This window comes from Oncorhynchus masou, chromosome 33, assembly GCF_036934945.1.
Source record: "Oncorhynchus masou masou isolate Uvic2021 chromosome 33, UVic_Omas_1.1, whole genome shotgun sequence".
Taxonomy (NCBI): Eukaryota; Metazoa; Chordata; class Actinopteri; order Salmoniformes; family Salmonidae; genus Oncorhynchus; species Oncorhynchus masou.
This window is the reverse complement of record NC_088244.1, coordinates 25,464,531-25,480,313: the sequence shown is the minus strand read 5'-3', so window position 1 is coordinate 25,480,313 and position 15,783 is coordinate 25,464,531. Positions and strand designations below refer to the sequence as shown.

Sequence of the window (15,783 nt, the reverse complement as noted above, 5' to 3'; positions counted from 1 at the left end):
GCACTTTTCTGAGAGCTAGCAGGTTTGTGGATGTGAGATTGTCAGTGAGAGATAAGAGGCAGACACTTTAGACTTGAAACAAAATATGGGGGGAAATATGCATATATCTCTGGAAAGAGAGAGCGAAAAGGAATGTTCAAAATGACCCACCTCATATAGAATTACACAGAAATGGTTTTTACATTAGTATTAGTATACTTTTGCGTTTAGAAAGCATTATTAGCATGCATTATCCAAGTCAAAAGGAAAAGAGATCTACACCATATATAATTATTTGCATTACCCAATGATTGAGCATATTTTTGTCATGCATGTTTATATTAAGAAGTACATTGTAAAAACACTTGATACTGTAGTCTTGAATTTACTTTAATTACATTTTGGGATTGCAAATAAAACAGACATCGACAAGATGTGCAATGTAATCTCCTATGAAAGTAATCTCACACGAAAACACTTCCAAGGTGATCTTATTCGATCTGGTCAATGTGACAACTACTATAGGTCTACTCATGAATGAGCATACTGCACATCTGGATATATTGGACTTCATACTGAACATCTGGATATATTGGACTTTCCATACTTCACATCTCCACAGAAACAAAACACTGGTCCAAGTGCTTATTTAAGCAGATGATAAAACACTGTGATTAGCTCAAACTGTCCTCACTTTCCAGACTACACCTTATACTTTGAGATGGTGTGTTTTCCCCAAAAGGAAATAGCTTTCGATTGTATCTTGTATTGGCAGTCTGTTTGTGTCATTGTAAATGCTGCCAAGGGTTTTGATGGCTAGCGTTTACAGAGGAAGTTGAATGGGTAATAATAAGCACCTGCCAGCATGAACCATAAGAGTAGAGGTTTTAGAGGATGTAACACTGTACAGGATTCTCCTAAATGAAATGCTTTAAATGACAGGCCTGGGAAATGGATCTGGTCCAGCCTGAGGTGTGCCTAGAGTAAGGAGTTATGTTTTAGCCTCATATCGCACAGTCTCATGTTTACCCATGCACACCAAATAAATAACTTTTGTCCTTTAGAACAAAAGCTCTGGATATAAATAAGTGGATATCCCTTTCTAGTGGAAAGACTGATTCATACAGAAGGACAACTGCTGGGTCTGTGGAAAAACTGACTAATAGCTGTGAAATATGAAAAACACAATGGAGACGTTTAGAAACCGTAGGGCTAATGTCAGTGACACTGTGGAATGTTAGACCCATTGTGTACATGAGATATTATTCAGTTTGTGGTAAAGATTAAGTGGCTAAAGTTCAATGGCAATGAAGGAGTGTCAGGAGCAACAAAAGAGGCTGAAGGCACTGTTCAATGGCAATGAAGGAGTGTCAGGAGCAACAAAAGAGGCGGAGGCTCTCAAAGGTTGTGAGAGCATTGAGGAGTACATGTACTGTAGGAATCATGCATGTGGGAGCGAGGAGAATGGGTTTTATTTATACTTCACCTTCTGACTGAGACTCACCAGGGAGCTGAGAGAACTGCAGCAGGCTGCTACTCACAGGTGAAAACACTATTAAACAGGGCTTTCACCTTGCAGGAAGATACATTCTCCCTTTGTCTTTCACAGAGTTCATCTGTATTTATGGAGAATGATGTAAAAGGGATTGTGGAGGGTAGCTGTTATTTAAAGATTTGTGGGTAAACTGATTTTGTTTTCTCACAAAAAAAATAATAAAGTAGTGACTGCAACAGGTGATCCAAAATCAGAGATACATTCAAATATTAATTTTATTAATTATTTTATGAATTTTTGACAGAATGTCCAATTTCTACTTGCTTGCTGTAACACATATGTAGCCAACACTACAAGACAAAATGATTGTTCACCTTTTCACTGTGGTTTTATTGACAAATCATTTTTAAGTGTATATTTTTATTTCAAAGGCTGCAGAATATATTGCCATTCCAGCCATGCACACTTCTCCATAATCAGTCTAGAGAGGCAAAAGAGTCCGGGGCTATGCTATGTATTATAGCACCATCTGCTGCTGAACAAAGAAGGTGGTGTTGGGTGCTGGAGATACTGTAGACTAGGACTGGTCAACCCTCCGCCTGGAGAACTAATATGGAGGCTTTTGGTCCAGCCCTGTTATAATATACCTGATTCAGTTATAGGTCCTGGTGACTTCCTTTCCCTGTAGTTTTTCATTCACTGAAGGGATGGCTATGTTCAAGGTTCCTCTGGACGGAATAAGGAGAAGGGTGCCAACCATTTCACATGATGATCCCTGAAATAGTTTTCCATATTATTACAATATAATAAAAAAACGTGCCTTTGTTAATGGGTGGGGTTGACAATATCACACGGACTTGTTGAGTTGGAATGAAGTTACAACACTAAGAATGAATCAAGAAAGCATATCCAGAGCAGAGGCCTACCTGTGATATTTTTGTCCCTTTCTCCTTTGATATTCCATTTCATCCACTGTCCAGACAGCCCCCTTGCCTCCCTCCACTCGCACAAAACACTTGTGGAGGCTAAGATTATGACGAACAGCGTTCTGTGGTGGCAAAGGAATACAGCTTGTGTTAGGATCTCGGGAGTCAATATTCCTCAGAACTCAAAGTTAACATAATGATCCAAGGAGAAGCCAAACCTTCCATGTGGCCGTGTTGTGTCGGAAGTAGAAGAACATTGTGGTGAACCAGTTGTAGATGTCATTCAGAGAGCGCTGCTTGTCTGGAGACTCCAGGATAGACTGCAAACAGACATGGTGGACATTCACAGTAGACTTGTGCAATTGAAACAGCTCACATGAAGTCTAGACATAAAATAGAAGTCTTGCTACTCATGTAGTCCAATGGACTCGATATTAATGTCCCACTTGTGGAGACGAAAAGGTGGAATGTTGCTGTCTTTCCGTTCAACAAAGATGCATGAACTACAGATCAAACTGTATTAGTTGCTCAGCCAGACTCTTGACAGTCTACATTTTCCTTTACTCAAGTGTGCCTTTACCTGAGTATTCAGAGGGACTCTACTGTCTGATTCAGACAACTCACCCATCTTATCAGGCAGGCGTAGGTGTACGGAGGCCGGATGTTGTTGTATTTGTAACACTCAACACTCGGGACAAGATCTGTGGGGTGCCCAACAAAAGCAAACATGCTGGGTCTTGAGTTTGGATCAGATTTTGTGGCAACGCGAAAGGCATCACCAAAGCAAACAAGCAAAACACTTTGAGGAATGTGAAATGGAGTGGGAACTTTCTCTAGCTTAAGAAAAGTGAATCAGCAGTCATGCTATGTGAATGTTATGTGAATGTTACTCCATGTTGAAGATGAGCGTGAAATGGTGTTACCTGGGAGTAGATGTTGGGGAGCGGCAGCGGGCCAATGCTCCTGCTGTGCCGGCTCCTCTGGCTCTTTAGTGGAGCAGCGTGGCACTCCATCTGCTGCCAGGGCCGGGGATGGGTTCTGGGGCAGGACTAGTGCCAGGCTGTGGCTGTAGGGCCAATCTGAACCTGCCTTCTGACAGGGAGAAACAACCAACAACACAGACATTCAATATGGTTAGGTTGGGGTACATTTCTTAAAAAGGGAAGGATAATGGGTTACTATAGGCAGTTGAAGGCATTAGCCAAAATAGGGAAGCCTTGAGGAGTTACCATGTCAGTTGATTTGTGTTCAGACAGGTGCAGATGGAGTTGCATTGCAAAGAGTTTCTGTTTTTCCACAGTCAGCTAAAGAAAGAGAGAAGATGAATCAAGGTTCATTAGGGGCCACATTTCCACTTAGTTGGACTTGGAGCTTTACAACCTTTCTCTGTTGTCAGTGTTCACTATTTGGAACTTTTCTGTAAAACTGTCTATTATACTGTATGTAGAACTACAGGAACAAACCTGGGTCTCCATGTATTGCACCATGTCTTGTTGTACCCTCCACTGTGCAATGCTTCTGTCTCCATGGCCATGGTCAGAGTGGAGGTGTCTGGAGATGTAATCAAAGTCATGACTATAAAGAACAGCACCCCAATTGCATAACAATGACCAATGAAATATACTGGTGCTCATGACTCACTTCAAAAAACGTGGAAATTCTTCAAATACCGCATCGCAGCCTGGCCAGCAGCAGAGTCCGTTGAGAAACAGAGCACTGGAGCTCCGTAGGGTTGGGTGACCTGGCCTGCAGAAGGAAGGGAGGAATATTATCAACTCAGGACTGAACGCAATCAAACCAGCCTTGCATTGTTTATGCCGTGTCTGTTCACACACACACACAGAGGACGGCTCCTAATAATGGCTGGAAAGGAGCAAATGGAATGGCATCAAACACATGGAACCCATGTGTTTGATGCAGTTTATGCGATCCACTCATTCCTCTGCAGCCATTACCACAAGCCCATCCTCCCCAATTATGGTGCCACCAACCTCCTGTGACACAAACACATAACTCACTCATGATGCCTGGTGATGATGGAGCTCTGCTTAGGATTGGCTCTCCTGAGGGGAGAGGGGTGACGAGTGGGCCCAGGAGAGTGCTCAGAGTGTGGGGGTGAGGACTGTCCACGGCTCCCTGTGTCCACCTCCACCTTGCACGGTGATATGGGTTGAGCTGAACCGGCTGTTATAGTGCACAGTTTTGGAAAAGAAAGGTAGAGAAATATTTATATTATTGAAAAAGACCTACAGTGGGAAGAAAAAGTATGTGAGCCATTTAGAATGACCTGGAATGACCTGGATTTCTACATAAATTGGTCATAAAATTGTATCTGATCTTCATCTAAATCACAACAATAGACAAACCACAGCTTAAACTAATAACACACAAACAATTATAATTGTTCATGTCTTTATTGAACACACCGGGTAAACATTCCCAGTGCAGGTTGGAAAAAGTATGTGAACCCTTGGATTTAATAACAGGTTGACCCTCCTTTGGCAGCAATAACCTCAACCAAACATTTTCTGTAGTTGCGGATCAGGCCTGCACAACAGAATTTTGGACCATTCCTCTTTCCAAATGTTTTCAGTTTCACAATATTCCTGGGATGTCTGGTGTGAAGCATTCTCTTGAGGTCATTCCACAGCATCTCAATCAGATTGAGGTCAGGACTGACTGGGCCACTCCAGAAGGTGTATTTTCTTCTGTTCAAACCATTATGTTGTTGATTTACTTCTGTCTTTTGGGATGTTGTCCTGACTTCTGTTGAGCTTCAATTGGCGGACAGACAGCCTTACATTCTCCTGTAAAATGTCTTGATAAACTTGGGAATTAATTTTTCCGTTGATGATAGCAAGCTGTCCAGGCCCTGAGGTAGCAAAGCAGCCCCAAACCATGATGCTGGTGTGCTGTACCATTTTTTCTCCACACATAGTGTTGTGTGTTCTTTACAAACAACACAACTTTAGTTTCATCTGTCTACAGAATTTTATGCCAGTATCGCTGTGGAACATCCAGGTGCTCTTTTGCAATCTTCAGATGTGCAGCAATGTTTTTTCGGGACAGCAGTGGCTGCTTCCATGATGACCAACCATGAACACCATTCTTGTTTAGTGTTTTACGTATCGTAGACTTGTCAACAGAGATGTTAGCATCTTACAGAGATTTCTGTAAGTCTTTAGCTGACACTCTAGGATTCTTCTTAACCTCATTGAGCATTCTGCACTGTGTTCTTGCAGTCATATTTGCAGCACGGCCACTCCTAGGGAGAGTAGCAAACAGTGCTGAAATTTCTCCATTTATAGAGAAATTGCCTTACCGTGGACTGACTTTTGAATGTACTTTTGAAACCATTTCCAGCTTTATGCAAGGCAACAATTCTTAATCTTAGGTCTTCTGAGATCTCTTTTGTTCGAGACATGGTTCACATCAGGCAATGCTTCATGTGAATAGCAAACTCAAATTTTGTGAGGGTTTTTTATAGAGCAGGGCAGCTCTAACCAATATCCAATCTCCAATCTCGTCTCATTGATTGGACTCCAGGTTAGTTGTGTCATGTCTTGTTATGTCTGTTCCTGTCCTTTCTCTTCACTCTGTCTCTCTCTGCTGGTCTTTTTAGGTTACCTTCTCTGTCTCTCATTCTTCAGCTGTTCTACATCTCTCCTAACTAGCTCATTCACTCTTTCACACCTGTTCTCTCTTCCCCCTCTGATTAGGTCTCTATTTCTCTCTCTGTTCCTGCTACTTTCAGTGTCTGATTCTTGTTTGTGTTTTTGATGCCAGAAGCAAGCTGTCGTCCCGTTTGCTTCCACCTTGTCCTATCCTGTCGGAGTCCGCCTGGCAGGTGCATCCTGCATTATACTAACGTTCTTTTTGTTCCATTGACTACGTTGGAAGAGGATTTATGCCATTCCTGTTTTTTCATTAAAGAACTCTGTTTTCTGTTAAAACTGCTTTTGGGTCTTCACTCAAGTACATAACAAGTTGACTCCTGACTCCAATTAGCTTTTGGAGAAGTCATTAGCCTCGGGGTTCACATACTTTTTTCATCCTACACTGTGAATGTTTCAATTATGTATTCAATATAGACAAGAAAACTACAATCATGTGTGTGCTATTTGTTTAAGCACACTTTGTATGTCTATTGTTGTGACTTAGATGAAGATCAGATCAAATTTTTGTCAAATTTATGCAGAAATCCAGGTAATTCCAAAGGGTTCCCCTGCTTTCTCTTGCCACTGTAGAAACACTTTCCATGAACCTCCTATATGAATTGTGCATAATGACTGTATAGAATTGTGTACAACATATGTAATGACACTATTTTTTTAAGCCACCAGTGTTTCCATTCAAAAGTGCGATCCTACACCCACATTACCTGGGGCAGCAGGTAGCCTAGTGGTTAGAGTGTTGGGCTAGTAACTGCAAGGTTGCTAGAATAAATCCCTGAGCTGACAAGGTCGTTCTTCCCCTGAACAAAACAGTTAACCCACTGTTCCTAGGCCGCCATTGTAAATAAGAATTTGTTCTTACCTGACTTGCCTAGTTAAATAAAAATGACCTATTTTGGGAAGGGGGAATTTAAAAAAATGTTTTGACAATGAACAGCTATAATGGTTTGGTTGTAAGGATGCTGCAGTAGGAGAGAAGAGCGGAGAGAAGTGAACTATGGAGTTGGTTTTGGATTCTATACATCCATCCGGCTGCCTTCGATACTGTGAACCATCAGATCCTCCTCTCCACCCTCTCCGAGTTGGGCATCTCCGGCGCGGCCCACGCTTGGATTGCGTCCTACCTGACAGGTCGCTCCTACCAGGTGGCGTGGCGAGAATCTGTCTCCTCACCACGCGCTCTCACCACTGGTGTCCCCCAGGGCTCTGTTCTAGGCCCTCTCCTATTCTCGCTATACACCAAGTCACTTGGCTCTGTCATAACCTCACATGGTCTCTCCTATCATTGCTATGCAGACGACACACAATTAATCTTCTCCTTTCCCCTTCTGATGACCAGGTGGAGAATCGCATCTCTGCATGTCTGGCAGACATATCAGTGTGGATGACGGATCACCACCTCAAGCTGAACCTCGGCAAGACGGAGCTGCTCTTCCTCCCGGGGAAGGACTGCCCGTTCCATGATCTCGCCATCACGGTTGACAACTCCATTGTGTCCTCCTCCCAGAGCGCTAAGAACCTTGGCGTGATCCTGGACAACACCCTGTCGTTCTCAACCAACATCATGGCGGTGGCCCGTTCCTGTAGGTTCATGCTCTACAACATCCGCAGAGTACGACCCTGCCTCACACAGGAAGCGGCGCAGGTCCTAATCCAGGCACTTGTCATCTCCCGTCTGGATTACTGCAACTCGCTGTTGGCTGGGCTCCCTGCCTGTGCCATTAAACCCCTACAACTCATCCAGAACGCCGCAGCCCGTCTGGTGTTCAACCTTCCCAAGTTCTCTCACGTCACCCCGCTCCTCCGCTCTCTCCACTGGCTTCCAGTTGAAGCTCGCATCCGCTACAAGACCATGGTGCTTGCCTATGGAGCTGTGAGGGGAACGGCACCGCAGTACCTCCAGGCTCTGATCAGGCCCTACACCCAAACAAGGGCACTGCGTTCATCCACCTCTGGCCTGCTCGCCTCCCTACCACTGAGGAAGTACAGTTCCCGCTCAGCCCAGTCAAAACTGTTCGCTGCTCTGGCCCCCCAATGGTGGAACAAACTCCCTCACGACGCCAGGACAGCAGAGTCAATCACCACCTTCCGGAGACACCTGAAACCCCACCTCTTCAAGGAATACCTAGGATAGGATAAGTAATCCTTCTCCCCCCTTAAATGATTTAGATGCACTATTGTAAGTGGCTGTTCCACTGGATGTCAGAAGGTGAATTCACCAATTTGTAAGTCGCTCTGGATAAGAGCGTCTGCTAAATGACTTAAATGTAAATGTAATGTAAATGCATTCTACATCCATTCTACATTATTACACAGCAGTGTCAAGGACATTGTTTCTCCAACAAGAGCTGTTTTATTCTAACTTCTCATACGACATGATAGTTCAGTTGTATGTGTACTGTAAGGGTGCTGCTGCAGAGGGTCAGTCAGAGCAGAGCTTACCCTGTGGTCGTACGTGGGCAGCCAGGACAGCCTGGCGTAGGATAGAGGGTCAGTCAGAGCAGAGCTTACCCTGTGGTCGTACGTGGGCAGCCAGGACAGCCTGGCGTAGGACAGAGGGTCTGTGCTGGCTCAACTGGGGGCACCGAGACACCCGCTGCAGGAAAGGTCTCCCCTCCTCCTCACTGGAACACTAGGAAGGACGCATAACAACATGCTCACACTTACAGTACCCCCCTTTTACCAGCAGGGGGTGCTCTGAGCAAACACAAGCAGCTTTTTTGCTAATATCAGTGTATGCATTACATGAATCTCTGGTCAGAATAGGGCCTTGAAACATGTTATAATAGGAGGTATAAGAATAGGATAATATCCTACCTGCTGTAACAGTATGTTCTGGAGCTGAGATGAGGCCATAAGTGGACCTCCAGGTCCAATCATCAATGGGAAACCCATCTATAAATAATGGACATTTATTTATATCATTCATCTAGCTCACTATTAGGAAAAACTCCATGTAATGAAAATATAGATATTGCCTCCTGGGAACTTGTCTTTAAATTAGCATTATTATACAAAATATAAGAGACAAAAAAAAACATGAAAAAGCCAACTGTATGGAACTGACTTGATTTACACTTTAGCTCTATACTTTCCATTGACATTTATTTTAGTCTTCTTCCAATTATGTGTTACATGTTGATTGAAACCACAGCAGCAGTTCAACCAATACCTGAGTAACAGAGGTACGAGCATAGAGCCGAGGTGAGACAGAATCATTTGGCTTGGTACGTGTGTCTGGCTCTTCTCCGTGTTCACCCCGCCGATCTCGCTGCTGCTGCTGTCTACCACTGTTCAGCCGCCCACTCTTCAACCTCTCACTCTCAGTCTGTGGCATCCCTGGGCTTGGTGCAGAAGAGAGGAAATGGATGGTTAGTGCTAAGTGCATGCTACCGCCAGGAATGCATGGGTGGTGGTGGATAAAAGTTGTGAATGTGTAGACAACATAAACAATTGCAAATAATCACAAGTCACAGTAGATCGTCCCCACACAGGGCACCAATTATCTAGAGATGTTCATATTTTGTAAGGATATGTTGTATTCGGTCTTGCATATATTTCAACATATGACAGTAAACAACACATAGCTACAATAAGAGAGAGAGAGAGAGAGAGAGAGAGAGAGAGAGAGAGAGAGAGAGAGAGAGAGAGAGAGAGAGAGAGAGAGAGAGAGAGAGAGAGAGAGAGAGAGAGAGAGAGAGAGAGAGAGAGAGAGAGAGAGAGAGAGAGAGAGAGAGAGAGAGAGAGAGAGAGAGAGAGAGAGAGAGAGAGAGAGAGAGAGAGAGAGAGAGAGAGAGCAAGAAATAGAGAAAGATAGAAAGGGGGGTGGGGCATACAAATGTGCTCTTTGATAAATGTTAGAGAGCAACAGGTTTGGAGGCATGGTGTCTTTTGTTCCCTTATCAGGCATAATGAAAGGTAAAGGAGTTCAAACACAGTCTGGGCTGAGAGATGTTGTGGTTGTGCACAGGTGCAACTACACAGACATTGAAGCGTACAGAGACGGAACTGATAGCAGCAGGTATCTCAAAAACATACAGTGATTCAAATAGTGACATAATTAGTTGTTGTTTTGGCTCTGTACTCCAGCACTTTGGATTTGAAATGATACAATGACTTTGCGGTTAAAGTGCAGACTGTCAGTTTTATTTTGAGGGTATTTTCATCCATATAGGGTGAACCGTTTAGAAATTACACCCCTTTTTGTACATAATTGGGCTGCCTGATGGGCTGCCCCCAGGTGGTAAGGGTGGACAACAACACGTCTGTCACGCTGATCCTCAACACTGGGGCCCCTCAGGGGTGTGTATTTAGACCCCCTCCTGTACAACCTGTTCATGCTGATGACGCAACAGTGGTGTGCCTGATCACCGACAACAATGAGACAGCCTATAGGGAGGAGGTCAGAGACCTGGCAGTGTGATGCCAGGATAACAACCTCTCCCTCCATGTGAGCAAGACAAAGGAGCTGATCGTTGACTACAGGAAAAGGCGGGCCGAACGGGCCCCCAGTAAAATCAGCAGGGCTGTAGTGGAGCGGGTCGAGAGTTTCAAGTACCCTGTGGACCACAATCACCAACGCTCTATCATTGTCCAAACACACCAAGACAGTCGTTAAGTGGGCACGACAAAAATATTTTCCGCTCAGGAGACTGAAAAAATTTGGCATGGGTCCTCAGATCCTCAAAAAGTTATACAGCTGCACCATCGAGAGCATACTGACCGGTTGCATCACCACCTGGTATGGCAACTGCTCGGCATCTTACCGTAAGGCGCTACAGAGGGTAGTGCGTATGGCCCAGTACATCACTGGCACCAAGCTTCCTGCAATCCAGGACCTATATAATAGGTGGTGATAGAGGAAAGCACATAAAATACTCAGAGACTCCAGTCACCCAAGTCAAAGATTGTTTTCTCTGCTACTGCACGGCAAGCGGTACCGGAGCTCCAAGTCTAGGACCAAAAGGCTCCTTAACAGCTTCTAACCCCAAGCCATAAGACTGCTGAACAATTAATCAAATGACCACCAGACTATTACATTGACCCCCCCCCCCTCCATTTGTTTTGTACCCTGCTGCTACTCGCTGTTTATTATCTATGCATAGCCACTTCACCCCTACCTACATGTACAAATTACCTTTAACCTGTACCCCCGCGCACTGACTCAGTACCGGTACCCCTGTATATAGCCTCCTTATTGTTATGTTATTGTGTTACTTTTAATAATGATTTACTTTAGTTTATTTGGTAAATATTTTTCTTAACTCTTCTTGAACTGCACTGTTGGTTAAGGGCTTGTAAGAAAGCATTTCACGGTAAGGTCTACACTTGTTGTATTCGGCGCATGTGGCAAATAAAGTTTGATTTGATTTGACTCAAGGCTGTAATCACTGCCAAAGGTGTTTCAACAAAGTACTGAGTAAAGTGTTTGAAAATTATGTAAATGTGATATTTCAGTTGTTTTTTTTATACATTTGCAAAAATTCTAAAAGCTGTTTTTGTTTTGTCATTATGCGTATTGTGTGTAGATTGACGAGGAAAATAAACTATTTAGGCAATTTTAGAATAAGCCTGTAACATAACAAGATGTGGAAAAAGACCAGACCACCGTATACAATTGCAAATGCACGCTCTCACCCAGCAACCCAGGAAGAGGAAACAGGAATTCAGTAGAAATAGAAAGTACTGAAGCTCTTTGTGGTTTCTCGCTTTTATCTCCACTTCACGAGCAAAACCAAACATATCTCCTGTAGAGAGGAGCTCAGATCAAAGTAAAGAGAAGGCGGAATCAACAAGTCACATAACAGGCATTAAATGAATAAGCAAATCTTTTTTATTTGGAACTGAGAGCTACATGTTGATATCACACAGATTCGTAGAGTGTGATTTGATGAATGGATGTGCTACAATATCATTACAAGTAGAAGATATTAACATTTCTTTCAACACTTCTCTCAACTGAGGGCAATGACATTCAGCTTTTACTGTAGTCTAGGAGTGGGTTTGATGATCAAAATGCCATATTTGCAATCAGTTACGTACTGTATGTAAAGCTATTCATCGTGTGTCATATCTAAAGTATTTCTCTTCGAGTTTTCTTACTACTCACTATGCTCCCATATCTAGGATATCTGTCTGTTGTTGGCAGTTTGGTATGAACCTGTGGGTGACATTGATTGGAAGAGGAGCTTTTTTTGGCCTATAACACTACACTGGGGGAGGGAGAAATTATAAGCAGAGGAAATGTTATTGTTAATCTTTGATCAACAAAGACATTATTGAAATGTATATTTTTCTAAATTCTTTTACGTTTAACTCATAATATGTTTTCTTCTAATTAACATGTTCTATTTGAATGAGAACAAAACATATATACAAATAGATTTGAGTGTTTTGGAGTGATGACATTTACTGAATGAATCTAAATAGCAAAATCAGTATGAAACCAAACTATGAATTTGATCTTCATGTAATACCAGTTCTACAGATTTTTTTTATCATACTGAGCAAATTAGCAATTTGCTAACATTTTTGCAAATTAAATTACAAAGTCAGGATATTTCTTGAACATTTATGTCCAACTTCTTTATTTCCAGATGTTGGGCTGTAAAGGAATATTTAAAAAGCAGATAGAACATGAACGACTACTCATGATTACTCATGTGGCATTAGCATGCAGCGTAAATCCAGCCACAACAAGTGAGGGGTGTAAATACTGGAATGAGCAGTTCCCACATTCTACGAACCCACACTCTACAATCATGTCACACTGACTCAGAGCTTCCATTTATAACTATGGCTAGTACATCGTTATTGGCTTTCACCAGAATTTAACCTACATTTATTATTCTATAAACTACAATGCAAAAGAATTGTGCTCAATCCCTCATGTATTAATCTGTTCATCCTAATCTGATCTTTAAATTAGGTTAAGCATCAATATGTCCATTAGAAACACAACCTAATCGTCCTGAAATGTTTTGATGAGTTTCTGATTAAATGCATGTTGTGAAGCCTCAATACTTTATTTTTAGACTCACTGCAAATAAATCATAGAGACTAAATGCTTTCTTGGTTCCTAACCTAAAAATGTATATCTCACAGATCAAAAGTAATACAATTGAAGACCAAAGTATAACAGTACAAATTCTGTAAGGTGATTCATAGTTTTTGACATTGATGTACCGAAAACATTATCATATTCCATCATTTGCTTTTTTTGTGGTAAAAAAAAGTACAGTTATTGAGTCAGATAAACCAGAATGTAGGGTAATTTTGATTACACCGCAACATGTGACGATAACGATACACATTCTTGAGAAAATTACATTCTTGTACTATATTTAAGCAATAATGCATGAGGGGTTGTGGTGTATGGTCAATATACCACAGCTAAGGGCTATTCTTACGCACGACGCAAAACGGAGTGCCTGGATACAGCCATTAGCCGTGGTATATTGGCCATATATCACAAACCCTAGTAGTGCCTTATTGCTATTATAAACAGGTTACCAATGTAATTACAGCAGTAAAATACATGTTTTGTCATACCTATACGGTCTAATATACCACGGCTGTCAACCAACCAGCATTCAGGGCTCGAACCACCCAGTTTATAATTAGGTATAATATCCAAATGTGCCACAGAACAAATTATGTTTGGTGTAAATACATGAAATTTGGCATCAACAGTAAAAGTGTCTAGACAGGCCACAAAAAGTGGAATAAGTCAAGGGTTATGAGTACTTAATGAAGGCACTGTATATTGGTCCAGGCAATATATATACCAAACATGTTTAACTCTGATGATTTGAACATGTATTCATTCACATGACTTGATTCATGAAATGTGTAAAAACTGTAACCACATGTATCCAAGGACAAAATATTGTACAATATCAAAAAAGTACATAGTAGACAAAGCTTTGGTCGATTTAAAAAAAATCTTCAGATTTGTCCATCAGTAAAGCTCAGAGAACAAGTTAACCAAATTCAATTAGAAATGTCCATTATGGACATTAATGGGTTAATAATAAAAGACACATCCACGACAAGACCGCATGTTAGTCACAAAGGACTTTTCGCATCATGACTACCATGCAAGTGAAGAGTTCAATCCATCAACAGTTCATTGTGTTATGAATATCAGGTCTTGGGTCTTAACCCAAATCAATTTAAGAATTATATTGGATGAGATTGTCAATCATTTTTTATTTATTCTTCTCTTGAACATACTGAATTCAAATAATATACCCAAAATGTAATAGATATCATTCCAGAGTTGTTTCAAATGTGTGAATGATTGTGTCAGAACTGTGTTGACTGGGCTGCCATTGAATAATCCATTCACTGAGAAGTTCAAAAAAAGATATTGAACATAATGTTTCAATGTGTAGAGGAATGATTGGATTGTTTTAGCCTAAATGATTAGTGATGCTTTAAATGCTTACTTTTACACATGTTAACACCTTCTAACAGGTTCATCACTACATCAGCCATTGCAAACTTTTCTTAATCGTGTGTACTTAATAAAATCTATCAGCCCCTTTTCACAAAACATGCATTTTTCACTCTTTTGCTATATGCCTACAATCTCTCATCTATGTTACCCAACTGGTATACAATATTGATACTTTTTTACATTTTTAAAGGTTAAGGTCCATGATCATTAGACTACACTATAAAATAGCTCATACACCACAGCTACATACAATCCACCATTACAGATTACACCACGGTCTGGAGTTTTGCGTACCTAGCATACCTCTGGTGAACACGCACCCCAATTTGATAGACACTTGCCTACTGAATTATCTCCCTTCTGATGCTTAGAATGGTTTGCCAACAAATACTCTAGCTGAAAGCAAAGAAGTACATTCCTAAAATGCAAAGGCCACACACTAAAACAGTCAGTTTTCTCACCTTACTCTGTATCTCCTGCTCACTTTTTGTCTTCCTGTTCTTAGGAGGAAGAGATGCTAGAAAATGAAAAAAGGTAACAAATGTGTCAGAGGAAGGGGGGGGGTAGTATTCCACTAATGATGTTTGACGTCTATTATACGTAAAAGAACACTTATACTACCTGTAATATATACAGTAATGGTGAAGTAGGTTATGGTAAGAGCAAAGGCATTTTGAAATTTAAATGTTTATTAAAACATGTTTATAAATGTACACAATGTAAGGTTTATCAATAGTATATTTCTGCGATGAGATGATATTACAATTACTTCATATTTTAATTCATCATTAATTACTACTATTTTAGGCAAGTAAACAAAAACCTATCTGCATGTTTTGTCTTTTGTTTAAGTATATTTTAACATTGATGCTAATCTCTTTCAAAAGTATCTTATTGTTACATTTCCAATACATCGCATTCAGGTAACTTGTACAATAGCTATATTTGAAAGTTATTGATACTGACTAAACATAATCATGTGGTCTTGTATAATTCAGTGTGTGTTAACACAGTGGGGAGCCATGAGGAGTTGCATTCTGGAAATAAAGTTGGATAAAAGCAATAACATGCTCAAATTAAGATTACAGAGACCATGAACAATGTCAAATCATGATCCCCTTCATTCAACACTCACCTAAAGATGCCTCACGCAATGTGTGAGAGGGAACAGATGTGTGAAAAGTGTGTTTGCAGCATCCAGTCTGTATTTATACCTGGAAGTTACTGAAGGTAAGAAAAGCTTTCTCA

General features: G+C 41.3%; 1 protein-coding gene across 2 annotated transcripts; it reads right to left on the bottom strand.

The window, feature by feature from the left end:
• Nucleotides 1-355: 355 nt before the first annotated feature.
• LOC135528115 (forkhead box protein P3-like) lies at nt 356-15,716 on the bottom strand. 2 transcript variants are annotated; one of them, XM_064956946.1, is made up of 14 exons: nt 15,671-15,716; nt 14,997-15,052; nt 9,247-9,418; nt 8,892-8,969; nt 8,586-8,706; nt 4,419-4,584; nt 4,042-4,146; nt 3,864-3,951; nt 3,630-3,704; nt 3,324-3,492; nt 3,025-3,101; nt 2,619-2,720; nt 2,401-2,522; nt 356-2,249 (listed from the first exon to the last, which is right to left on the bottom strand). In XM_064956946.1, the coding sequence occupies exons 3-14, from the start codon at nt 9,409-9,411 to the stop codon at nt 2,192-2,194; spliced, it is 1,326 nt and encodes a 441-aa protein (XP_064813018.1). In that variant the 5' UTR covers nt 9,412-9,418; nt 14,997-15,052; nt 15,671-15,716; the 3' UTR covers nt 356-2,191. The 2 variants fall into 2 exon arrangements, with proteins under 2 accessions (XP_064813018.1, XP_064813019.1); XM_064956947.1 differs by having other exon boundaries at nt 9,247-9,413.
• Between the last annotated feature and the right edge of the window lie 67 nt (nt 15,717-15,783).

Bases quoted from the DNA above. Each gene is read 5' to 3' on its own strand.
- LOC135528115 (XM_064956946.1), bottom strand. From the start codon at position 9,411: ATGCCACAGACTGAGAGTGAGAGGTTGAAGAGTGGGCGGCTGAACAGT. The intron at 3,705-3,863 runs GTTTGTTCCTGT...CTCTTTCTTTAG, and splicing joins TGCAATACATGGAGACCCAG to CTGACTGTGGAAAAACAGAA. The intron at 3,493-3,629 runs GTAACTCCTCAA...TCTCCCTGTCAG, and splicing joins AACACAAATCAACTGACATG to AAGGCAGGTTCAGATTGGCC.